The sequence below is a fragment of the Gracilinanus agilis genome, chromosome 1 (assembly GCF_016433145.1).
Source record: "Gracilinanus agilis isolate LMUSP501 chromosome 1, AgileGrace, whole genome shotgun sequence".
NCBI classification, from domain to species: Eukaryota; Metazoa; Chordata; class Mammalia; order Didelphimorphia; family Didelphidae; genus Gracilinanus; species Gracilinanus agilis.
Genome location: NC_058130.1, coordinates 784,860,355 through 784,887,180, shown reverse-complemented (window position 1 = coordinate 784,887,180; position 26,826 = coordinate 784,860,355). Strand labels below are relative to the sequence as shown.

The following is a 26,826-nucleotide window of genomic DNA, read 5'->3' as shown; positions in this document are numbered from 1 at the left end:
TATATATATATATATCACTAACTCACCAACAACAGGTCTGAGTCCTCTCAGTTACCCTATGCTATGCATGCTGCATACAGCTTCTGGGAAGGAGAGGTGAGAGTTTTATGAAACACTAAATGTACATGAAAAGCCCTGAAAATGGCTCAGCTAGACTTATACTATCTATATCTATAAATATGCCATATAACCCATTATATAAATCACAACTTGTTCATGCATTTTTTAATTTATGGGTACTGTATAAACAGCAGGCTTGTTGAGTGAGGGTGGGTGAAGGAGTGACAGCAGTAATTGGGATTCTCTCCCAAGGCAGTACAGGAATCTGCTGAATTTACTTGAGGACAGAGGCTAATGGCTACCCTAGAAAGACTAGGTTGATACACTCCTAGTACTCTGGATTAGCTGAAGGATGTGTATCGCTACAAGGAGAAATGTCTCTTGGCTGTGTGTGATGTCCATAGCCAGGAATAACCTGATAAGCCTCTCACAGATGTCTTCCCTGTCTCAACTGAAAGTACATTTAAAGATGGAGGAGCTTCACAGGTAAAGGTGCTGGGTTTGTCTTCTTTGGATACTTAGTTAGATGACTCAAATGCTTTCTGGCTTGATGTAACTTTCTTTAATAACTGAATATATCAAAGGTGAAGGGTGGAGGATGAAGGAAAGAGGGAAAGGTTGATATCTAAATATTATCAATTGAAGCTTGTGGACATCTTAATCCAGCCAGGGCTAAGAGCCCCAAACTGAAAACACTTCTTCCTCTATCCACTAAATCCTTACTCCTAACTATTTAAAGTGAATTAATGATCTTCAGAGGGGCTATTGAGGGCAACTGTTGATAATGTTCAGTGATACTCAGACTCTGTAATCAGTCACTAAGCTATCAGCACCAGTTGTTGTCAAGGTCAGACACGGCAGAATTTCAAAAATGGCCACAGGTATAGGTGCACAAGGATAAGTAGGCTTGAAGTATGCTAGATCTAAGAATGTCATGTTCATATCTCCCTCCTTCTAGCACTCCAAAACCCAAAGCTCTCCTCTGCTTGAGCGTCCCCCTTTTGTACCCTTGGTTCTAATGGTTTTCAACTGACTCTGCCTTCTTGGGGGTTCCAATGCACCCCTTAAATTCTATCCAACAATACTGAATTAAGTAACTAGAAGATACCAAGTTGGTAATGGGATATTAGTAGGTCTAGAAATGATTGTTCAGGAACAGTTTCAGAAGATTAACAGGGTTTGGGAAGGCCAACAGGATAAAGATGACAGAATACAAATGCAGTCCAAACAGAGGTTTACTTAGGGGAAGGGAAAGGAAGAGAAGGGAACTGGAACAGATCTTATCTAAATATACACTTAACCCTCCCCACTAAATCTAGTTGTTCCCTTCAGTGAAATGTTACCTGCACTGTCAGTAACACTCTACCTAAAGTCCAAGTCTCTACAATAAATACACTCCACTAACCCAAATCACTGCTTAGATGATGATAGAGGTGATGAAGTTGGAAGTTAAGAAGGAGCAGGGGTCAGGGAAAGGTTCTCACTGATAGATGCTTTGTATGATTCAAGCAGCTTCTATTGCTATTTATCTCAGTCAGCAGGAAGAGAATAAACACAGGAACAGGTTGTTGGTAAGATGGATCAGAAGGAAAGTCACAGGAGAGAGAACAGACAGCTCACCAGATCCACCCCAGAAGACTAGACAAAACTCAACCTCCAGCTTAGCTGTCTATTAGAAGACAGCCTGTTGGCATCCAAGTTAACATGGCAGCAGAGTAAAAGCAGCTTGCTTAACCTCTCCTAACCCACACATAAAGGACTCCTCAAAAAGACATAAAAAGAAATGCAGATGAACGAAGGGACCCCACAACAGAGCACTGAAGGTATGTTGAATCAAGGCATTTCCATGCTATAAAAAGGTGACACAGCTCTCACTAAAACGTAAGCTGAACAACTCCCTATCCCCCACACCACCTACAGTGCCAAAGACAGCTCAAAAGAGTTAGAGCAAGTTTGGGGCAGCCATTAAGTCCTTGGCAGCTACCTGGGTTCACCAGGGCCTGCTCCTGAGAGCAGAAAGACTTAAGACCCCAAGAGGCTAAAGAATGCACATACTTTGAACTAAGACCCTGAGCTCAGGTGAGGACCCAGATCTTGAGTGCAGGCATGGACCTTGGGTGGGGACCCAATGCAGAGGGGTGCACAACCATGGAAGGAGCTCCCTGAGACTGTTAAAGGAGCTTCGGGCAGAGGAACAAGCAAGGGGACCACCAGGAGGCTTGACCCGGAGAACAGCTAGACCTGAGAACTCAGGAGCCTAAAGAGTGCAGCCAGATCTTGGGTGTGAGGATAAACCTGAGAGGGCACATAGCTCACAATGGAAAGCCATCCACAAGAACCACAAAAGAGTAAGATCATCAAGAAGAAATCTTTAACACTCAACAGCTTTTACACAGAGAAAATGCAGACAACAAAGCAAACAGCAGAGGAGAACAAAAAAAATAATCATATCCAAAAATTCCCAAAATAATGCAACCTGATCACAAGCTATTGAAGAGTTCAAATCTGAGATGATGAGAAAGATAGCAGAGGTCAGGCAAGAAAATAACAGCGTAAAAGACAGAATTTTGCAAATGGAAAGGGAGGCTCAGAAATCAAATGAATTTCTAATCAAACTGAAGACCAGAAATGACCACCTAGAAGCCTTGAAGAACCTGACAGACCAAATTGAAAAGGAAAACCAGTCCCTAAAGACTAGAATTGAGCAATTAGAAGCTAATGATCTCTCAAGACAGCAAGAACAAATAAAACAAAGTCAAAAGACTGATAAAATAGAAGGAAACATAAAATACCTCAATGAGAAATTGAGAAATCAAGAAAAGAGGTCTAGGAGAGACAATTTGAGAATCATTGGTCTTCCTGAAAAAGCAGAAATTAATAGAAATTTGGACTCCATACTAAAAGAAATTATTCAGTAAAACTGCCCTGAAGTTCTACAACAAGAGTGCATTATAGGCATTGAAAGGATCCATAGATCACCCTCTACACTAGACCCTGAAAAGACAACCCCCAGGAATATAATAGCCAAATTCAAGAGCTTCCAAGTAAAAGAAAAAAATTTTATAAGAAGCCAGAAAGAGACAATTCAGATATCGAGGAGCAACAATCAGGATCACACAGGATCTGGCAACCTCTACACTACAAGACCACAAGGCTTGGAATATGATATTCAGAAAGGCAAAAGAACTAGCTCTACAACCAAGGATAACCTACCCATCAAAACTGACCATATACTTCCAGGGGAAAGTTTGAGCATTCAACAAGATAGAAGATTTCCAAGTATTTGAACAGAAAAAATGAGGACTAAATGGAAAGTTCTATATCCAACCACAAAAATCAAGGGAAATATGAAAAGGTAAATAAGAAACAGAGGGAAAAGAAAGAAAACTCTTATTTTTTAAAATTGCCTCTTTAAGGGCTTCAATAAGATCTAACTATTTGTATTCCTATGTGGAGAAATGTTATGTGTAATTCTCTGTAGTGAACTCTATTCACTATAATAATAGTAATTAGAAGAATTATTCATAGGGAGAGGTTGGAGTACTAAATGGTCTAAGATGATATGGGGATGTAAAAGAGGGGGGAGGATACTAGAGGACACCAAGAGAAACTTGAATGAATAAGAAAAATAGGATATTCTATTACACACAAAGAGTGCATGGGAAGGGGAGAGGATGAATATTATTATAAGAAAGAGAGGAAGAGAGCATTAAGGGGTAATATTTAAACCTTACTCTCAGTGTAATTAACCTTGATAGGGAAAGGTAGGTATAAACATTGAAATATAAAACTCTATCAGAAGGGATAAACCAAGGAGAGCAGGAGAGTAGTGAGGTGAAAAGAGGAAGGAGAGAAGAAAGGGGAGGGAATTCATTGGGCCATAAAAATAAAAAGAGGAATAATAAGGGAGGGGGTAGAAATAGAAGTAAATCAAGGTAGGGGGAAAAGGGTTACTGGCTTAAAGCAAATCACTGGTTTAAAATGAAATAGTATAAGAAGAAGAGGAAGAACTAGGAGAGGATGACAAAATGTTGGTGAATACACAACTGATAATTATAACTCTGAATGTGAATGGGATGAACCGGACCATAAAACAGAAGCAAATAACAGAGTGGATTAGAAACCAAAATCCTAGCATATATTGCCTTCAAGAAACATATATGAAGCGGGTGGACATATACAGGTTTAAGGTAAAGGGCTTTAGCAAAATCTTTTGGACTTCAAATGAGAAAAAGAAGTTAGGAGTGGTGATCATGATTGCTGACAAAGCCAAAGTAAAAATAGATAGGATTAAAAAAGACAGGGAAGGTCATTACATCCTGATTATAGGGAGTATAGACAATGAGGAAATAACAGTGCTCAATATGTATGCACCAAGTGGCATACCATCCAAATTCATAAGGGAGAAACTGGCAGAGCTCAAGAAGGAAATAGATAGTAAAACCATACTAGTGGGAGATCTAAATATTCCTCTTTCAGATCCAGATAAATCAAACCAAAAAATAAATAAGAAAGAGATAAGAGAGGTGAATGAAGTCTTAGAAAAATTAGATCTAATAGATATGTGGAGAAAAATATATAGGGACTAAAAGGAATGCACATTCTTTTCAGCTGCACATAGTACATTCACAAAGATTGACCATGTAATAGGGCATAGAAACATTGCAAACAAATGCAAAAGAGCAGAAATAATAAATGTAACCTTATCATATCATAATGCAATCAAAATAATAATTAGTAAGGACACCTGGACAGGGGAATAAAAAACTAATTGGAAATTAAATAATATGATTCTCAAAACCAGTTAGTCAAAGAAGAAATCATAGAAAAAATCAACAATTTTATTGAAGAGATTGACAATGATGAGACATCCTACCAAAACTCTGTGGGATGCAGCTAAGGCAGTACTCAGGGGAAAATTTATATCCTTGAGTGCATATATTAACAAATTAGGGAGGGCAGAGATTAATGAATTGGGAATGCAACTTAAAAAACTAGAAAGAGAGCAAATTAAAAATCCCCAGATAAAAACTAAATTAGAAATACTAAAAATCAAGGGAGAAATTAATAAAATCAAAAGTAAAAGAACTATTGAAATAATACATAAGATGAGAAGCTGGTATTTTGAAAAAACAGATAAAATTGACAAAGTACTGGTCAATCTAATAAAAAAGGAAAGAAGAAAACCAAATTGACATTATCAAAGATGAAAAGGGAGATCTCACCTCCAATGAAGAAGAAATTAAGGCAAACATTAAAAACTATTTTGTCCAATTATATGGCAATAAACATAGCAATCTAGGTGATATGGATGAATATTTACAAAAATATAAATTGCCTAGATTAACAGCAGAAGAAATAGAATGGGTAAATAATCCCATATCAGAAAAAGAAATTGAACAGGCCATCAAAGAACTCCCTAATAAAAAATCGCCAGGGAGTGACAGATTGACAAGTGATTTCTATCAAACATTCAAAGAGCAACTAATAGCAACACTATATAAATTATTTGATATAATAAGCAAAGAAGGAGTCCTACCAAATTACTTTCATGACAAATATGGTACTAATTCCAAAGCCAGATAGATCAAAAACAGAGAAAGAAAACTACAGACCAATCTCCCTAATGAACATAGATGCAAAAATCTTAAATAGAATACTAGCAAAAAGACTCCAGCAAGTCATCAAGAGGATTATCCCCCATGATCAGGTGGGATTTATACCAGGAATGCAAGGATGGTTCAACATCAGGAAAACCATCCACATAATTGATCATATCAACAATCTAACAAACAAAAATCACATGATTATCTCAATAGATGCTGAAAAAGCCTTTGACAAAATACAGCATCCATTCCTATTGAAAACACTGAAAAGTATAGGAATAGAAGGACCTTTCCTAAAAATAATAAACAGTATATACCTAAAACCATCAACAAACATCATATGCAATGGGGATAAATTAGAAGCCTTCCCAATAAGATCAGGAGTAAAACAAGGATGCCCATTATCACCTCTATTATTCAACATAGTACTAGAAACACTAGCAGTTGCAATTAGAGAAGAAAAAGAAATTGAAGGTATCAAAATAGGCAAGGAGGAGACTAAGCTATCACTCTTTGAAGATGATATGATGGCATACTTAAAAAATCCTAGAGAATCAGCTAAAAAGCTAGTAGAAATAATCAACAACTTTGGCAAAGTTGCAGGATACAAAATAAATGTACATAAATCATCAGCATTTCTATATATTTTCAACACAACAGCAAGAGATAGAAAGAGAAACGACATTTAAAATCACTCTAGACAATATAAAATACTTAGCAATCTATCTACCAAAACAAATACAGGAATTATATGGAAAGAATTACAAAACACTTTCCAAACAATTAAAACTAAATCTAAACAATTGAAAAATATTGATTGCTCATATTTAGGATGAACTAACATAATAAAAATGACCATTCTACCTAAATTAATTTTCCTATTTAGTGCCATACCTATCAAACTACCAAAAAACTTTTTTACTGAATTAGAAAAAACTATAACAAAGTTCATTTGGAATAACAAAAGATCAAGAATATAAAGAGAAACAATGAAAAAAATGTAAAGAAAGGTGGCCTAGCAGTACCAGATATTAAACTATACTATAAAGCAGCAGTCATCAAAATGGTATGGTACTGGCTAAGAGACAGAAGGGAGGATCAGTGGAATAGACTTAGGGTAAGTGACATCAACAAGACAGTGTATGATAAACCCAAAGAGCTCAACTTTTGGGACATGAATCCACTATTTGACAAAAACTGCTTGGAAATTTGGAAAACAATATGGGAGAGATTAGGTTTAGATCAAGACCTCACACCCTACACCAAGATAAATTCAGAATGGGTGAATAACTTGAATATAAAGAGGGAAAGTATAAATAAGTTAAGTGAACACAGAATAGTATACTTGTCAGATCTCTGAGAAAGTAAAGATTTTAAAACCAAGCAAGAGTTAGAGAAAATTACAAAATATAAAATAAATGGTTATGATCATATAAAATTAAAAAGTTTTTGTACAAACAAAAACAATGCAACCAAAATCAAAAGGGAAACAACAAATTGTGAAAAATCTTTAAAATGAAAAACTCTGACAGGGGTCTAATTACTCAAATATACAAGGAGTTAAATCAATTGTATATAAAAAATCAAGCCATTCCCCAATTGATAAATGGGCAAGAAACATGAATAGGCAATTTTCAGATAAAGAAATCAAAACTATCAATAAGCACATGAGAAAGTGTTCTAAATCTCTAATAATTAGAGAAATGCAAATGAAAACAACTCTGAGGTATCACCTCATACCTAGCAGATTTGCTAAAATGATAGAAGGGGAGAATAATGAATGTTGGAGGGGATGTGGCAAAATTGGGACATTAATGCATTGCTGGTGGAGTTGTGAACTGATCCAACCATTCTGGATGGCAATCTGGAACTATGCTCAGAGGGCTATAAAAGAATGCCTGCCCTTTGATCCAGCCATACCATTGTTGGGTTTGTACCCCAAAGAGATCATAGATAAACAGACTTATATGAAAATACTTATAGCTGTGCTTTTTGTGGTGGAAAAAACTGGAAAAGGAGGGTATGCCCTTCAATTGGGGAATGGCTGCACAAATTGTGGTATATGCTGGTGATGGAATACTATTGCACTCAAAGGAATAATAAACTGGAGGAATTCTATATGAACTGGAAAAACTTCCAGGAATTGAAGCAGAGCGAAAGGATCAGAACCAGAAGAACATTGTACACAGAGACCATTGTACACTGTGGTAAAATCGAATGTAATGGACTAGCAGCAATGCAATGACCCAGGACAATTCTGAGGGATTTATGTAAAAGAACACTATCCACATTCAAAGGAAGAACTGCAGGAGTGGAAACACAGAAGAAAAGCAACTGCTTGAACACATGAGTTGAGGCGGACATTATTGTGGGTGCAAACTCAAAATTACCACACCAATGCAACTATCAACAATTTGGAAATTGATCTTGATCAATGACACATGTTAAAACCAGTGGAAATGCAAATTGGCTATGGCGGTGGGGGGGAATTTGGGGGGTGAAGAGGAAAGTAAGAACATTGATCATGTAACCATGTTAACTTTTCTAAAAAATAAATATTATTAAATGTTAAAAAAATTAAACTTAATTGCTATTTAAAAAAAAGAAGACCCCCCTGTCACTTCTCCAGAATTCCAGAACCTATCCTGCCCCTGCCTTTTCAACAGTTCCTGCTCATATGCTCTTTCCTTATAACAATACGACCTAAGATTCCCATTCTTTGTCACTTCAAAAAAGAGTTTAAAATATGTTGTACATCCTGACTGACAGTATATTTTGCTTAAGCCATATCTCTCCTTTAATCTGCCCTCTCTCTTACTTTTCATCCTATTTCTTGTTCTATTCTTCCATCTTCTCCTTTTCTGAATTGTTCATATATGAATGAAGTTGAATTTTTAACAACTCCCTTCCCCTATGCCATACCCACACAGATATCACCTTTGTGCACGCTGATTATGTGAGACAATATCTCTAGTATTCCATTCTAATGCATTTCTCTTCACATCTTTCCACTCTTCTCTTGAGATCATCAAGGATTATAGACCCAATTCCAGGTATACTCTAATTAGTCCCAAACAATAAGGTTCAGAGGTAATGTGTGAGTTATCTCCCCCACATTAGAATATAATCTTATGTTTCATTAGTCATCATTTTACATTTGTGTTTATATTTTTATAATTTTCTTAGCACATTTTTGAATGTCAACATTTCAATGCAGTTCAAATCTTTTCAGAAATTTTATTTTGTACTTCTCTATTTCCTTAATGATCTGTCTTTTTTTTTCTTTACATTGTTACACTTATTTTCCCTAGGTAATTTTTATGGGCTACAAAGCTATTTCCTTTACCCCCTAGAATATGGTATTCCATGCTTTCCAATCCATGAAAGTGGTGACTGCTAAATTATGTGTGAACTTGACTGTGATTACTAGGATATGAATATTTTTTTCTTTCTGGATGCTTGTAGTATATGTTATTGGGGCTGGAAACTCTCATTTGTTGAGAAATTTCCTCAGGATTTTCATTTTGAGCTTCTTTTCAGGATGAAAACAATTGATTCTTTCTATTTCCACATTGATATCTGATTGTAAGATTCTTTTAAGATTTCTGGAAGACACCAGAACCAAGATGGAATAGAAGAACCCTCTTAATATTTCCCAATTTATACTTCAAAAAACTTGGATGTAACATCTCAAAATAAATTCTGGAGCCATAGAACTAACAAAGAAAGATGAAATGAAACAATTTTTTCAGCCCAAGATAATTTAGAAGATCTTCACTAAAGGTCTATTGCAATGGGATGGGAGTGGAGTTTGGATAAGCAGGCCAAGATAGTTTCTGCATCAGCAAGTCAACACAGACTTTAGGAGTGACTGAATCAGCAATAAACACTTTCAGAGATCTCAGCTGCAGATGATGAGGGGATCAGAAAACTGATGAGAAAATTATGTGATTCCTTTTGCTGGATCTGAATGATGAACTCAATTGAATTGATGATACACAGATTCAGGACACAATCCTGGGTCACTGGCCCAGGTAGAGGTCCAGGATGAGTCAGGGCACTAGCATACCAGAACTTTCAGTGGCAGCAAAACAGTGGAGCAGGGGACCCAGATCACAGTGCCAGGGTGGAAAAGAGGGCTTGTGATCACTTCTATAGGAAAGCATAGATCAAAAGAATATTAAACCCATCTCTCCTTAGATCATAACACCTTAGAAGAACTAAAAACAAATAGATACCCAAAGTGAGATCTGAAGCTAGCTGTTCACAGAACCTGCCACTAAGAACAGAGCCATCTTCAATCAAGAATAGTGTCAAACTTTAACATCTTTAACCATTTGTAAATTAAAAGGCAAGAAAAGGACTGAAAAATGAGCAAACAAAAAGAAACATTGAAAGTTATTTGGGAGAGTAGTAAAGACCAAAACAAAAATTCAGAAAAAAAAAACATCAAAAGCAATACTATAGCATCTAAAGCCTCAAAGAAATATACAAGGTTATCACAAGGTCAAAAAGAACATCTACAGGAGCTCAAAAAATATTTGAAAGCTAAACAATAGAAGTTGAAGAAAAACTGAGAATAGAAATGAGCAATGCCAGAAATTCATGAAAAAAAAATATTGAGAGCTTGATAAAGGAGGCACAAAAAAAATTAAAGAAAAATAGTACTTTAAAATATTAATCAACTACTCAGTAAAAAGAAGGACAAAAATTCACTGAAGAGAATTCAAAAAGAAAATTGACCACATGAAAAAGATGTGTAAGTTTTCACTAAAGAAAAAAAAACTCTTAAAAAATAGAATTAGCCAAATGGGAAAAGAGGCATAAAAGCTCACTGAAGATAAGAGTTCTGTAAAAAATTATAATTCAGCAAGTGGACATTAATGATTCCAAGAGACATCAAGAAACAATAAGACAAAGTCAAAAATAAAAATAGAAGAAATTAAAAAGACCTCATTGGAAAAGCAAATGAACTGAAAAGGGATCCAGGAAAGATCATTTAAGAATGATTGAATTACCTGAAGCCATGATCAAAAAAAGAACTAGAAAAGATTTCTTTCAAGAAATTTTCAGGGTAGAGTACCCTAATATTCTAGGGCCAGTGGGTAAAATAGAAATGGAAAGAATCCCCTGACCTCCTCATGAAAGAGATTCCAAAAGGAAAATTCCCAAAATATTATAGCCAAATTCCAGAACTCCTAGGACAAGGAGAAAATAGTGCAAGTAGTCAAAAACAAACAATTAAAATATTTCTAAGTTACAGTCATGATAACAACATTTATAAGCTTCTTCATTAAAGGAAGAAAGTGTCTAGAATGTGATATTTCAGAGGGCAAAGGAGGTTGTATTTCACCAAAGAGTCACCTACCCAGAAAAACTGAATAAAATCTTCCATGGGGGGAATCAGCATTCAGTGAAATGGAAGGTTTTCAAGTATTCCTTGTGAAAAGAGAAGAACTAAATAGAAACTTTGGTTCTCAAATGTAAGACTCAAGGGAAGCACAAAAAGGTAAACAGGAAAGAGAAATCATTGGGGATTCAATTATAATAAACTTACTGGAAAGATGATACTTATAACTCCTAAGAACTTTCTCATTATTAGGGAAATTAGAAGTATGCACAGACAGAAATGAAGGGCATGACTTGAGTATGATAGGATAATATCGAAAAATATAAAACTAAGGTTTAAGAAAGATTAATGCACTGGGGGTTGGGTTAAGATATAATTTTTTTATTTTATTTCATTTTTTTAATAAATTTTATTTTTAGAAAAATTTTCCATGGTTACATAACTCATGTTTTTACTTTCCCCTTCACTCCCTCAACCTCCCCGCCCCCCTCTGTTGTAGCTAATTCGCATTTCCACTGGTTTTATTATGTGTGGTCAGTCAAGACTTATTTACACATTATTGATAGTTACATGGGTGTGCTCTTTTCAGGTGCACATCCCCAATCATGTCCTCATCAACCCAGGTGTCCAAGCAGTTGTTTTTCTTCTGTGATTCTACTCCTGTAATTCTTCCTCTGAATGTGGGTAGTGTTCCTTTCCAGAAGTCCCTCAGAATTGCCTTGGGTCACTGCATTGCTGCTAGTACAGATGTCCATTACATTCGATTTTACCATAGTGTATTGGTCTCTGTGTACAATGTTCTTCTGTATCTGTTCCCTTCACTCTGCATCAATTCCTGGAGGTCTTTCCAGTTCACATGGAATTTCTCCAGTTTATTATTCCTTTGAGTACAATAGTATTCCACAACCAACATATACCACATTTGTTCAGCCATTCCCCAATTAAAGGGCATACCCTTGCTTTCCAGTTTTTTGCCACCACAATGAGCGCAGCTATAAATATTTTGTGCAAATCTATTTATCTATGATCCCTTTGGGGTACAATCCGAGCAATGGTATGGCTAGATCAAAGGGCAGGCATTCTTTTATTGCTCTTTGAGCATAGTTCCAAATTGCCAGCCAGAATCGTTGGATCAGTTCACAATTCCACCAGCAGTGCATTAACATCCCAATTTTGCCACATCCCCTCCAACATTCATTACTCTCCCCTTCTATCACTTTAGCCAATCTGCTAGGTGTGAGGTGGTACCTCATAGTTGTTTTGATTTGCATTTCTTTAATTATTAGAGATTTAGAACACATTCTCATGTACTTATTGATACTTTTTATTTCTTTATCTGAAAATTGCCTATTCATTGTCCCTTCCCCATTTATTAATTGGGGAATGGCTTGATTTTTTATACAATTGATTTAGCTCCTTGTATATTTGAGTAATTAGACCTCTGTCAGAATTTTTTGTTATAAAGAATTTTTCCCAGTTTGTTGTTTCCCTTCTGATTTTGGTTGCATTGTTTTTCTTTCTACAAAAAATTTTAATTCAATATAATCAAAATTATTTATTTTACATTTTATAATTTTCTCTAACTCTTGTTTGGTTTTAAAATCTTTCCTTTCCCAGAGATCGGACAGGTATACTATTCTGTGTTCACCTAATTTACTTACAGTTTCCTTCTTTATACTCAAGTCTTTCACCCATTCTGAATTTATCTTGGTGTATGGTGTGAGATGTTGATCTAAACCTAATCTCTCCCATATTGTTTTCCAAATTTCCAAGCAGTTCTTGTCAAATAGTGGATTTTTGTCCTAAAAGTTGGGCTCTTGCTGACATCACTTACTCCAAGTCTATTCCACTGATCCTCCCTTCTATCTCTTAGCCAGTACCATATTGTTTTGATGACCGCTGCTTTATAGTATAACTTAATATCTGTTACTGCTAAGCCACCTTCTTTCACGTTTTTTTTTTCATTATTTCCCTTGATATTCTTGATCTTTTGTTCTTCCAAATAAACTTTGTTATGGTTTTTTTCTAATGTAGTAAAAAAGGTTTTTGGTAGTTTGATAGGTATGGCACTAAATAGGAAAATTAATTTGGGTAGAATGGTCATTTTTATTATGTTAGTTTGTCCTACCCATGAACACTCAATTTTTTTCCAATTGTTTAGATCCAGTTTTACTTTTTTGGAAAGTGTTTTGTAGTTATGTTCGTATAATTGCTGTGTTTGTTTTGGTAGATAGATTCCTAAGTATTTTATATTATCTAGGGTAATTTTAAATGGTGTTTCTCTTTCTACCTCTTGCTGCTGTGATTTGTTGGAAATATATAGAAATGCTGATGATTTATGTGCATTTATTTTGTATCCTGCAACTTTGCCAAAGTTGTTGATTATTTCTACTAGCTTTTTAGCTGATTCTCTAGGATTTTTTAAGTATGCCATCATATCATCTTCAAAGAGTGATAGCTTAGTCTCCTCCTTGCCTATTTTAATAACTTCAATTTATTTCTCTTCTCTAATTGCTACTGCTAGTGTTTCTAGTAGAATATTAAATAAAAGAGGTGATAATTGGCATCCTTGTTTCACACCTAATCTTATTGGAAAGTCTTCTAATTTATCCCAGTTGCAGATGATGCTTGTTGATGGTTTAAGATATATACTGTTTATTATTTTTGGGAAAGAACCTTCTATTCCTATACTTTCTAGTGTTTTCAGTAGGAATGGGTGTTGTATTTTGTCAAAGGCTTTTTCAACATCTATTGAGATAATCATGTGGTTTTCGTTGGTTTGCTTGTTGATATGGTCAATTATGTAGATGGTTTTCCTGATGTTGAACCATCCTTGCATTCCTGGTATAAATCCCACCTGATCATGATGAATAACCCTCTTGATCACTCACTGGAGTCTTTTTGCTAGTATTCTGTTTAAGATTTTTGCATCTATATTCATTAAGGAGATTGGTCTGTAATTTTCTTTCTCTGTTTTTGATCTGCCTGGCTTTGGAATCAGTACCATATTTGTGTCATAAAAGGAGTTTGGTAAGACTCCTTCTTTGCTTATTATATCAAATAATTTGTGTAGTATTGGGATTAATTTTTCTTTGAATGTTTGATAGAATTCACTTGTGAATCCATTAGGCCCTGGCGATTTTTTTCTTAGGGAGTTCTTTAATGGCCTGTTCAATTTCTTTTTGTGATATTGGATTATTTAAGTATTCTATTTCTTCTGCTGTTAATCTAGGCAATTTATATTTTTGCAAATATTCATCCATATCAACTAGATTGTTAAATTTATTTCTATATAATTGGGTGAAATAGTTTTTAATGATCGCCTTAAATTCCTCTTCATTAGAGGTGAGGTCTCCTTTTTCATCTTTGATACTAATAATTTGGTTTTCTTCTTTCTTTTTTTAATTAGATTAACCAGTACTTTGTCTATTTTATCTGTTTTTTCAAAATACCAGCTCCTAGTCTTATTTATTAATTCAATAGTTCTTTTACTTTCAATTTTATTAATTTCTCCTTTGATTTTTAGTATTTCTAATTTAGTTTTCATCTTGGGATTTTTAATTTGTTCAATTTCTAGTTTTTTAAGTTGCATGCCCAATTCATTAACCTCTGCCCTCCCTAATTTGTTAATATATGCACTCAGTGATATAAATTTTCCCCTTAGAACTGCTTTGGCTGCATCCCATAAGTTTGAGTAAGATGTCTCATCATTGTCATTGTCTTCAATGAAATTATTAATTGTTTCTATGATTTGTTCTTTCACTAAATTATTTTGGAGAATCATATTATTTAATTTCCAATTAGTTTTTGGTTTGCCTCTCCATGTATTCTTACTAAAAACTATTTTTATTGCATTATGATCTGAGAAGGTTACATTTATTATTTCTGCTTTTTTGCATTTGTTTACCATGTTTCTGTGCCCTATTACATGATCTCCAGTCACCTCTCCAGTGCCTGTGTTTGATTCCCTGAGTCTTATGCCAGCAAGGCCCTCTCTCCTGACCAGTGCACCCACCAGCCCTGAGATTTCCCGGGCCACTGGAGACTCTGCACAACACATGGGGGAATCGTCCTGGGATCCTGGGATTCCCCTTCTATGCCCTCAGTCCTGATAGTTCAAGTATTGAAGCCTTTTTCTTGGCATACCTCTTTGGTTGTGCTGCAGTAGGGTTCCCCCTGCTCTGTCCCTTTATTAGATTTGGTCCTCTTTCTTCTCGAAGCACATTGTTTTCTATCTCGGTGTGTAAGGGTGCAGAGGTTTTAAGATTCACTCCATCTACACCACTATCTTACCAGAATTCTCAAGATATAATTTTAATTGAGTAAACTATCTCACATAAAAGAGGTGCAAAAGAGATCTTACAATGGAATGGTTGATGAAGCGGAGAGGAAAGTGCTTGAACCTTACTCTCATAAAAAATGGATCAAAAAGATAGGAACATATTCAATAGGGTATAGAATTTGGTCTCACCCTACAGGAAAAGAAAAGGAAAAGAGGAAAAGAAAAGGGAGTGAAAAAAGATTGGGAAGATAATGGTCAGCACACCTTTTTGAGGATGGTCAGAGGAGAAGAACATAGAGGAAGGAAAAGACTTACATGAACTGATGCAGACTGAAGTGAACAGAATCAGAAGAACACTGAACAGTAGAATCATAACAGCAATGTTCAATAAATCAATGTTCAGTGTTCAATAAACAATTCTGAATGACTTAGCTATTCTGAGCAATACAATGATCCAAGACAATCCCAACAGACACAGTGAAAAATGTCATCTGCCTCCAGATAAAGAAATGATGGAGATCATACCAAAGCATACTATATTTAACTTTCCTCTTTTTTCTTCTCATTTTCTTCTACAAAATAACTAGCACTGAAAATGCTTTCCATGACCTTACATTTAAAATATTTATCAAATTACTTACAGTGTCACTGAGAGGGGAAGAGAGGGAGAGAATTTAGGATTCAAAAAATGTTTAAAGAGCTGAAGAAATTGTCTTTACAAATAATGGGGCTGAGGGGAGCAGCTAAGTGGCTCAGTGGATTGAGAGCCAAGCCTAGAGATGCCAGGATTTGGGGTCCAATCTGACCTGACACTTCCTAACTGTGTGACCCTGGGAAAACACTTAACCCTTAATGACTAACCCTTACTGTTCTTCTAGCTTGGAAGCAATACACAGTACTAATTCCAAGACACAAGGTAATGTGTTTTTTAAGACACAAGTAATTGATGAAAAATTAAAAGAAAAAGAAAAAATATTTCAGGAATAGAGATATTTGGTTTCTGTCTTTGGTCATAGAATTTCAGTAGTCCAAACTTTATTTTTTTTTCTCCTCAATATTTTAGAAGACACTTATTTATCCAATAAATTATTTGTGGGTTTTTTTTCTTTTTCTCTCTTTTGAATTTAATGCAATATTTCTTATTGTCTGATAAGGTCAGTGACTTCTTTATTCCATGCTAATTTTCAGAGTTTGTGCCATGAATAAAGTTGTGTACCTCTTATTCAAATCTGGTTACTTACTTTGCAATTCATTCCCTGAAATCTGTCATTTTTTTCCAATTTTTCCTCCACTACTTTGATTTCACTGAAGAAAGAATTTTAGCCCTTTGGAAAACCATTGATTCATTTCTTTCACGAATTCTGTGCGCTTACATCAAATCTTTGTTTTATTTTGAGTTTTTTTGGTAGATATTTTGTAGTTTTTTTCTGAGTTGTGTTTTCAACATCCACAGTATGCTAATAATTTTTATTCTACTTTTCTTTTATTTGTTTGATTATTCTCCTGGTTCACATCATTACTTTGGATTTGGCTTATGTTTATATCAGCTCTAGACACTTCTGGAGGGGAGGTTTAGAATAGTCATCTTGCTATTTTCTGGGGAGTATTGACTTTGCTGTTATTCCAAAATGTCAATATAATTCAGGTAAAGATATCAAGATTTCACTGTTTTCAAAATGGTCTGATTCTGAATAAAGGCTGTTTGCTCACCCTCTCCCATTCCCTCAACATTGCTATAAATCTCTTCCTTTTTACCTATATTTGGATTAAAGCAACAATAGAATGACTCAGTCAGGGGGCAGTGAGGTGACTTAGTAGATTGAGGATCAGAACTAAAACAAAATGTCCTGGGTTCAAATGTGATCTCAGACACTTCCTAGCTTTGTGACCCTAGGCAAGTGTTTAAAATTATGCATGTTACACAAGTCACTTAACCCCCATTGCCTAGCCCTTGCCACTCTTCTGCTTTAAAACTAATAAACAATATTTATTCAAAGATGGAAGGAAAGGGTTTTAAAAAAATTTTTTTAAAAGAATGGCTGTCATTTAAAAAACAGTAAAGTGACTATCAACCATTTGGGAAGCTTTGCTGGTTCAGAATGACAGACTTATAGTTTCTTTTGGGTTAGGGAATCCTGCCCTGCTTGTTTCTCTGCAGACCTCAGGCTGGGATAGAAACTGGGGCCAACAATGCTCTGCACTCAAGATGGGAGCCACAATGTTATCATGTATTTTACTTAAAGTGCTCCTGCCATAGAAAAACATAGTAAGTCTAAGACCAATTTTTATTCCCCTTTTTTATTGCACTCTGGATCTGTGATTAAAATTGGTTAGGGGTCTTGGTAGAGGTCTAGGATCTCCTCTTTCCCTGGTTCATAGTATGATATGACATACCCTACGCATACCCTTTTCCTAGTGTCTGTAGTTCCCTCTGTCATTTTCTTTATTTTTCCCATTTGAAATCTCTTACACAAAATGACTAATGAAGAAAACTATTTTGCATGAAAAAAAGGTTTATAAAATGAAGGCGGAAGGGAAGAGGCATTTATCAAGGACTTGGTGTGTTCCAAGTGTTTTTTTTTTAATTTTTTTAAACCCTTAACTTCTGTGTATTAGCTCCTTGGTAGAAAAGTGGTAAGGGTAGGTAATGGGGGTCAAGTGACTTGCCCAGGGTCACACAGCTGGGAAGTGTCTGAGGCTGAATTTGAACCTAGGACCTCCCGTCTCCAGGCCTGGCTCTCAATCCACTGAGCTACCCAGCTTCCCCCTACCCCTGCCAAGTGGTTTTATAAGTAGGATTTTATCCTCCCAACAGTCCTTTGAGGTGCTGTTATTGATTCCTTTTGAAACTTTAGTAAACTGAGGAAGAAAAAGGTAAATTGATTTGTCCAGGGCCTCAGAGCTAATATGTTTCAGATTTTCCTGACTCCAAGCTTAATATTCTATCTATACTACAACTTATCTGTCTATGAGATGGCCATCAAGCAGAGTTACATAGATAAGATTCCTTTTTTCTGCCCCAAATCCTCAGCAGCTCTCAGTAAAAGATGCATGTTTCACTCTCTTGTTATTCTCTTAGGTTCCCTGTGCAGTATGTAGTGACAGCTGTGGTCCTGGATTTAGGAAGACCCCTTTAGAGGGGCAGCCTGCCTGCTGCTTTGACTGCTCTCCATGCCCAGAAGGAGAGATTTCTAGTCTGAAGGGTAAGTTTCTGCAGGGGACTTACTTCACATGATCACTGATATAGAAAATAAATGATATATTATTCTTGTACAGTCACCTACAAGCCCCTGGTGCATCACTGTCAGAGGAAGACATTATATGAGAACCAAGAAAACTTGAGAAATGTCCTGAAATAAGTAATCAAGGGAAGGTCCTTCAGATCTCATGACACAATGAGAAGTGTGATCTATAGGAATAAAATTATTTGATGTCTTATTTTTTGGAGAAACTAAAATCCCTTATTCTTCTCCTGTATATAATGTTTAGTGATTAGAGGGTATGTATATATGTTTGTTTCTATGAATATGTCCATGTGGATATATGAAATGAAAAACAATACAATCTATGAACTACTGATAATTTAGGTTGAAGCTCTCTGAATAAACCATATTATTAAGATATTACAGAATTGAATATGTTGTGAAGGCATCAATTTCCTGAGCATTAACAGAACAACCAAGTACAAAACAAAAGAGGATTATTCCATAAGAAATATGCCAGCTATGCGACAAATCATCAATCTGTCACTTGATAGTCATTTAATATGTGACAGACTTGATGAACAATGGCGGGGATACAAAATCAAAATGGAAATAATTCCTGCATTCAGAGTTTCCATTCCCATCAAGGAGACAACAGGTATAATCATCTGAAAATATGTATAAAACTCTCACAAATTCATTATGGGAGGGTGTGAACTGGGAACCAGGAAAAGAAAGAAGAAAGATTAATACGGGCAATCTTTTCCTAGAGTTATTGATGTACAATACAACAGAACCACTCAGAAGTAATTTTTACAGTTTCCAAGTTTTATTATACTAAAAGAATAAATTAAAAGAAACAAATGTCATTAGTTAAGTAAAAGGAATACAGAGAATCAATGTGATCTAAAACCAGGCAATCATAAAAAAAAAAACACAAAAAGATTGGATCTGGCCGTAGGTGCCATGTTATTTACTAAAGGCATTGAATCTCATCAAAGGGAAATGGAGATCTTGTGACATCTGGTGTCAGAAGAAGGTGTCACAGCTAGCATGCCTATTTCCTATATCTGGGCATAGGGATAATCCTTTGATTTTAAACTTTGAATTCTTCTTTGCCTCTTGCAGATGTAGAACATTGTACAAAGTGCCCAGAGGATGAATATCCAAATAAGCAGAGAGATCGCTGCCTCCCCAAGGTCGTCACCTTCCTGAATATGAAAGAACCTTTGGGGATGACTTTGGCCTTTATGGCTGTCTCCTTCTCTTTACTGACAGCTCTGGTTCTGGGGGTCTTTCTGAAGTTCCAAGACACCCCCATAGTCAAAGCCAATAACAGGACTCTCAGCTATACTCTCCTCATCTCCCTTATCTTCTGTTTCCTCTGCTCCCTGCTCTTCATAGGCCATCCTAACACTGTCACCTGTCTCCTACAACAAACTGTATTTGGAGTTGTCTTCACAATGGCTGTTTCCTCCATTTTGGCTAAAACCATCATAGTACTTCTGGCTTTCAAGGGTATCAGGCCAGGGAGCAGGATCCGCATGTTCATGCATCCTAGAGTATCTGTCTATGTTGTCCTCATCTGCTCAGGGTTGCAAGTGATTTTCTGTGGCATTTGGCTGGGAACCTCCCCACCCTTTCCAGAGGCAGACACACATTCTCAATATGGCCACATCATCCTTAAATGTAATGAGGGTTCTGCCTTTGCCTTTTACTGTGTCTTGGGCTACATGGCCCTTCTGGCTCTGGGAAGCTTTCTTGTAGCTTTTCTGGCCAGAAACCTGCCTGATACCTTCAATGAAGCCAAGTTCATCACCTTCAGCATGCTGGTGTTTTGCAGTGTCTGGGGCTCTTTTCTGCCCACATATCAGAGCACCAAAGGGAAGGCCATGGTGACTGTGGAGATCTTCTCCATCTTGGCCTCCAGTGCTGGGCTACTGGGCTGCATCTTTATTCCCAAATGTTATGTGATCCTCCTGAAGCCAGACAGAAATACCCTGGAACAGATCAAGAATAAATGAAATTCCAGAGGCAAGATTTTTCTGGAGCACAACCTTATACTTTCTGTTCCAGGAATGATACACTTGAGAATAATCCACATTAACCTAGCCTAGACATATTTATCTGTTTGGTTGATGTTTCAACCCTAATTACTATATTATGACATTCACTCTGGATACTTTCCAAGTTCCCCTCTCATGTATGGACTGAATCTCCCAATTTTGATGACAACTACTGTTCTGACCATGTTGATGCTAATTTTGATAATGCTGCTACCAATGCAGTGGGTTCAAACTGAGAACTTCAAATTTTTGGAATGTTGGATGCTCTCAGTGTCATTCCTTGGACAATAGAAGAGTGGGAGGCCAAGAATTGTGAGGAAATGCTCCCATTTCCAACAGCCATTGTCAATTCCCATCAAGGATTCCTTCACACTAGATTCAACAACAACCTAAATGATGGAAATCCAGGAAGTTCAGAGTTCTATCTATAGCTGCACAGGTTATGACATTTTCTACCTCTACTTTCAAGCTAGCTTCTATCTGGATCATCTGCTTTCATTTGCTGACACAAAGACCCAATGATCATTTCAATTGATTAAGGAATTATTCATGCCAGTTTACATTTGATTGGTTCATTTATTCAGCTAAAATGCATTAGCTTTTGTAGAAATTAATATTGAATTAGGATATTTTAAGTATTTTTCCCTTTAGCCCCCAAAGAACAATCTGATTCTAAGGTCAGAATTAAACAAGTTCTACCCAGGCTATGAAACTGGGTTAGGACCTCACTTGTTTTGACAAGACCATAAAAAGATAAAGGAAGGGCTCACCGTGGTGAATCCTGAACCCTTGAAAAGATTAAAGGAAGTCAGAAAGCTCTAGCAGCCATGTTTAACTGACTTAACATTACCACAGCCACTTGGCAGAGAGGGAAGGTTCTGCTAATATTTTCTTTGCATGAAGCAAGACTCAGATTCCCCTGTGATGAAGCAATGACAGAGGGGTTGAGGTCTCTAAGTCCACCTCCTGGGCAGATGATTACCAATCACAGATATCCTAAGATATCAAGGAGAGAGAATGAGTGGGGATCTAATGAATTGTATATAAAGTTGCACCAGAGGAGGGAAACCTCTTTTGCTCTCTTTTTTCCACCCTGCCAGATTGTGAAGAGAGGCAGTTAACCAGATTAAGATGTCTTAACCAGTCAATAAATACTTTTAAAATTAAGAAATAGTGTCTCTCGTGAATTTCACTCCTTATTTTTTTATAATTAATTGGGGTCTATAAGAAATAAGGAAGTCTCTGGGCCATATTTCTTAGCTGAATATTCACTTTATTTGTGGGCAAAAAGAATCAGTGATCCCATCACAACCAGTCTATGATGAAAAACATTTTATGGACATTCATAGTTTTTTTAAATACCCACATATTCAAAGTATGTTACCTAATAGCTGATAAATTCTAGTTCAAGGTCCAAGCAATTTATTGATCTTATAACTAAGATCATCAGACAATAGCTCTTAGGAAGACACATTAAGGTAATCAGAGTCATCTCACTGAGTCATAAAATCTGAGGACCCTCTGATTGACATAAATTCCTATAAAAGTAAATACTATTCCTACTTTGACAATTGACCCTATGATTGCTTCTGTTATCTTATTCATAATCAGGAGATAGTAAAGATGTGAACTTACTATGATAAAGTTTATAAACAAATGCTGTTTAGTAAACTTTCTCCTTATCTATTACTACTTATACACACTCAACAACTGGGACTAGCCTTTCTCATATTCTAGTTACATACATATTATTTAAAGGATTACATGACTTATTTTCATACTAAATGGCATAAAAAGAAATGAAATAAAATAAAGGCAAGTTAAGCTTTCAGGAGTTTGCGGTGAACCCCTCATTCTGTTATTTCTATATGGCTATCAACCTATCATTTCCACCCTCATTTCTTAAATATTGTTACATAGACTTCACTTTCTTTACTGGCCCTTAACTAGAGTCCATAGAGTCCCAATTTTTGTTCTTCTTCTTGAAGCTCACGCATAATTGAACTATTTGTATTCAGCTCATATTGTGTCTTTGGGAATATGCCTCTTTCTACAGCATCTTATGTCTCTCCAAAATAAGAAGCATGTTCAAGAGGCAAAGCAATTTCAGCTGCCTCCATGGTCTGATACTTGGAAAACCCTAATGAAGCACAAAGTAGAGAAACTAACAAGAAATGGAGCTGATCCAGACTCTCTAAAATGCTTCAGCAGCATTCTCTCCCAACTCCTCACATGTTCATGCTCTAGGATCCAAAAGAGCTTGGCAAGAGAATGCAGAAAGAGTTGAAAAGGAGCAGGTCATGAGTCTGAGCTTTCCACAGAACAATTCCATGCCCCAAGCCTTACTGTTTCTCAGGGCCTCTGACATCCAAAGTCTGTAGAGTAGAAATTGGCTCAGCCTACCAGAGTAATGTGACAGTATATAATACTTCAAGGCCAGAGGACTGAACAACCTAGAAAAGAAAATTGGGCACATAGATTACTGTGTGACAGTACACTGAGCCTGAGAGTTAATGACAAGTTTGAACTAACATCAGTTCTGTCCTTACTTAAACCTTGGCAGATGAAATTAAGATTTCACTTTATGAGAGGAAGAAGATCCGAACATCCCCCCAATGAGGTTATCATAAATAAATAAGTCAGAATATGAACAGAGAAAAATTAGGGGAAATGGTGAGATTGCCAAAGATTTCAGAAAGTAGGAAATTCTACTATAAAACATGAGAAACAGAGAAGACAATAATTGCCAAAGGAAAAACAAATTCCATGGCAGTTTAAAGAGAACACTTACTTATCAATAAGTAGTGCAAGACAAAGTAAGAAAAATTGGCATTTGATGAATCAGGGACACTGTGAACGGATGAAAGGATATGGAAACACAGAACAAGATTCCTGGATGTTGGTCTTGCATGACTTGAATATAAATGGTTTCCTCTGAATGTTCTGAAAATCCATTTCAATCCAAGGTTACACACTTTGACTGGGCATGAGTATTATGGGAGGATGATAGAGGATTCTTGGCTCTTAGGCATTTCAGAACATTCTAGATTCTTGTCCCACATGGCTTCTGGTGCCTGTAAGACTGGCCTCTGACCCTCACTGAAGTCAAATCTGTCAAAACAGGGAGACCCACAAGGAATGCCATCAGAAGGATTATAATTAAGGGATGGGAGGAAATGACAAGTCTCTTGGTAAAATAATTTCCCTGGTGGGGCAGCTCACACACCATCTTTGGTTAGGAAGCATCATGCTGGCCTTGGGACTTTTCCTGGCATGGCCTCTCTTGGTTAGTGAACAGAGACATAAAGTGAGTAGCAAACTCACATTAGCTAGGCATGGTCAAGTGACTAAGTGCTTTTCTCTCTCACTTGCTTTCAATATCTAATAAATAATTATGAATTAATACACAGTCTAATGAATTTTATTCCTAATACTCTCAATGAGACAGTCTTTGTACATTTCCTCAAAGAATATACAATTTGGGGGGCAGATAATTGTTTCAGTGGATTGAGAGGCCTAGTTAGAGACAGGAGGTCCTGGGTTCAAATATGATCTCAGATACTTTCTGGTTATGTAACCCTAGGCAAGTCACTTAATAACCAGTGGCTAGCCCTTACCACTCTTCTGCTTTGGAAGCAATATAATATATCAATTCCAAGATGGAAGGTATGAGTTTAAAAAAAACATTAAGTTGAGACCAGTTCAAATGGTCCAAATTTAAAATTGCCCAAAATACAAAATAATTTGGTTCTCATTTAATTTTTCAGGCTATATTCTTGGAATTTTTCCAGATTATTAACATAGCATTAAGAGTACTGGAAAGAACCATTTTTTAAAAGTTGTCCAAAAAATTAGAGAAATCCATCCCATTGTACAAATAAAGAGTTTTGTTGGCTGAAATAAATAAATTAAAATGTTTCAATTACTTAAAATTAATAAATCTCTAAATTTATTCATTTAAACTTGGGATTAAAGGCATTATTGCACTGATTCCATAAATGGATGTGGAAAACCCTGGGAGCCTGGGAGTCCTGAGAACTGAGTATCTCAATCTTCAGGCAGAGGGAGGCATCAGAATGATTCAAAGCCATTCCATTATTTTCTAAGACCCACTCTGCTCACTCTGTCTTATGTTTTTTCTAGCTTCTACAATGACTTTTAGCCTGGCTTAACTCAAAGGACTAAAGATTGAAGGTAATCCTTGGAAATCTATGGACATTTCTTAAAGGGACATAGAAATTGAGGCCTCTCTGAAAGGTTCAAATTTCATTATTCAAGGTGCAAAATAATTTGGGTTTTTATTTAATTTTGAGATACATACTTTTGTGCCTAATTTTGGTAGACAGTTGTCTAATATTGAACCATCCTTACACTACTGTTATAAAACCTAACTGGTTATACTATGTGATCCTTGTCATATATTGCTGTAATCTCCCTGTTAGTATTTTATCTAAAATTTTGCATACATATTCATTAGAAAGATTAGTCTATAGTTTTCTTTCTCTGTTTTTTCTCTTCCTGCTTTAGGGTATCAGTGCCTTATTTGTATCATAAAAGGAATTTTGTAGAATTCTTTCTTTGGCTATTTTTCAAAATACTTCATATAATATTGTAATTAATCGTTATTTTTATTAAATGTATTTATTTATTTTTAATTTAAAATAGCCAGTTAACTTTTTCCTTCTCCTTCCTCTCCCCATATTGAAATAGGCATCATTTGACAAACAAATACATGTATATATAAAACAATGTCTTGCTTATTTCTTTTTATCAGTTCTTTCCCTAGTGGTGACATACACAAGTCATTCTTCAAACAATATTTCTGTTGCTGTATATGTTTTCTTGGTTCTCCCTATTTCATTCTTCATGATTTCATGTAAGTCTTTCCATTTTTTAAGTTAACCTGCTCATCATTTCTTACAGTTTAGTAGTATTTCATCACAACCACAGGTCATATGATTTGTTTAATCATTCCTCAACTGATGGACATCCCTTCCATTTCCAGTTTTTGGCCACCACAAAGAGAAGTACTACAAATGTTTTATAACATATAGGTTCTCTTTACCCCTGATGATCTTGGGGAAAAATTGACCATGTTATAGGGCATAGAATCATTGCAAAAAATGCAAAAGAGCAGAAATAATAAATGTAACCTTCTCAGATCATAATGCAATAAAAATAATAATTAGTAAGGGCACCTGGACAGGAAAATAAAAAACTAATTGGAAATTAAATAATATGATCCTCCAAAACCAATTTGTCAAAGAAGGAATCATAGAAACAATCAATAATTTCATTGAAGAAAATGACAATGATGAGACATCCTACCAAACTCTGTGGGATGCAGCCAAGGCAGTACTCAGGGGGAAATTTATATCCTTGAGTGCATATATTAACAAATTAGGGAGGGCAGAGATTAATGAATTGGGCATGCAACTCAAAAAATTAGAAAGAGAGCAAATTAAAAATCCCCAGATGGAAAATAAATTAGAAATACTAAAAATCAAGGGAGAAATTAATAAAATCAAAAGTAAAAGAACTATTGAATTAATAAATAAGACTAGAAGCTGGTACTTTGAAAAACAGATAAAATAGACAAAGTACTAGTCAATCTAATAAAAAAAAGGAAAGAAGAAAACCAAATTGATCATATCAAAGATGAAAAGGGAAACCTCACCTCTAATGAAGAGGAAATTAAGGCAATCATTAAAAACTATTTTGCCCAATTATATGGCAATAAATATAACAATTTAGGAGATATGGATGAATATTTACAAAAATATAAACTGCCTAGATTAACAGCAGAAGAAATAGAATACCTAAATAATCCCATATCAGAAAAAGAAATTGAACAAGCCATCAAAGAACTCCCTAAGAAAAAATCGCCAGGGCCTGATGGATTCACAAGTGAATTCTATCAGACATTCAAAGAGCAACTAATCCCAATACTATACAAATTATTTGATATGATAAGCAAAGAAGGAGTCCTACCAAATTCCTTTTATGACACAAATATGGTACTGATTCCAAAGCCAGGGAGATCAAAAACAGAGAAAGAAAACTACAGACCAATCTCCCTAATGAACATAGATGCAAAAATCTTAAATAGAATACTAGCAAAGAGACTCCAGCAAGTAATTAAGAAGATCATCCACCATGATCAGGTGGGATTTATACCAGGAATGCAAGGTTGGTTCAACATTAGGAAAACCATCCACATAATTGACCATATCAACAGTCTAACAAACAAAAATCACAT

General features: G+C 35.8%; 2 protein-coding genes across 2 annotated transcripts in view; both read left to right on the top strand.

The window, feature by feature from the left end:
• Window positions 1–20,525, top strand: part of LOC123245795 (vomeronasal type-2 receptor 26-like) — a 38,374-nt gene extending 17,849 nt beyond the window's left edge. The window contains exons 5-6 of the mRNA XM_044674799.1: window positions 18,378–18,501; window positions 19,630–20,525. Of these exons, the coding sequence (XP_044530734.1) occupies window positions 18,378–18,501; window positions 19,630–20,525 (1,020 nt within the window). The remainder of the gene's footprint in view (window positions 1–18,377; window positions 18,502–19,629) is intronic.
• LOC123245883 (immunoglobulin lambda-1 light chain-like) overlaps window positions 1–26,826 on the top strand; it is a 1,010,762-nt gene that overhangs the window by 691,705 nt on the left and 292,231 nt on the right. The window lies entirely within an intron of this gene.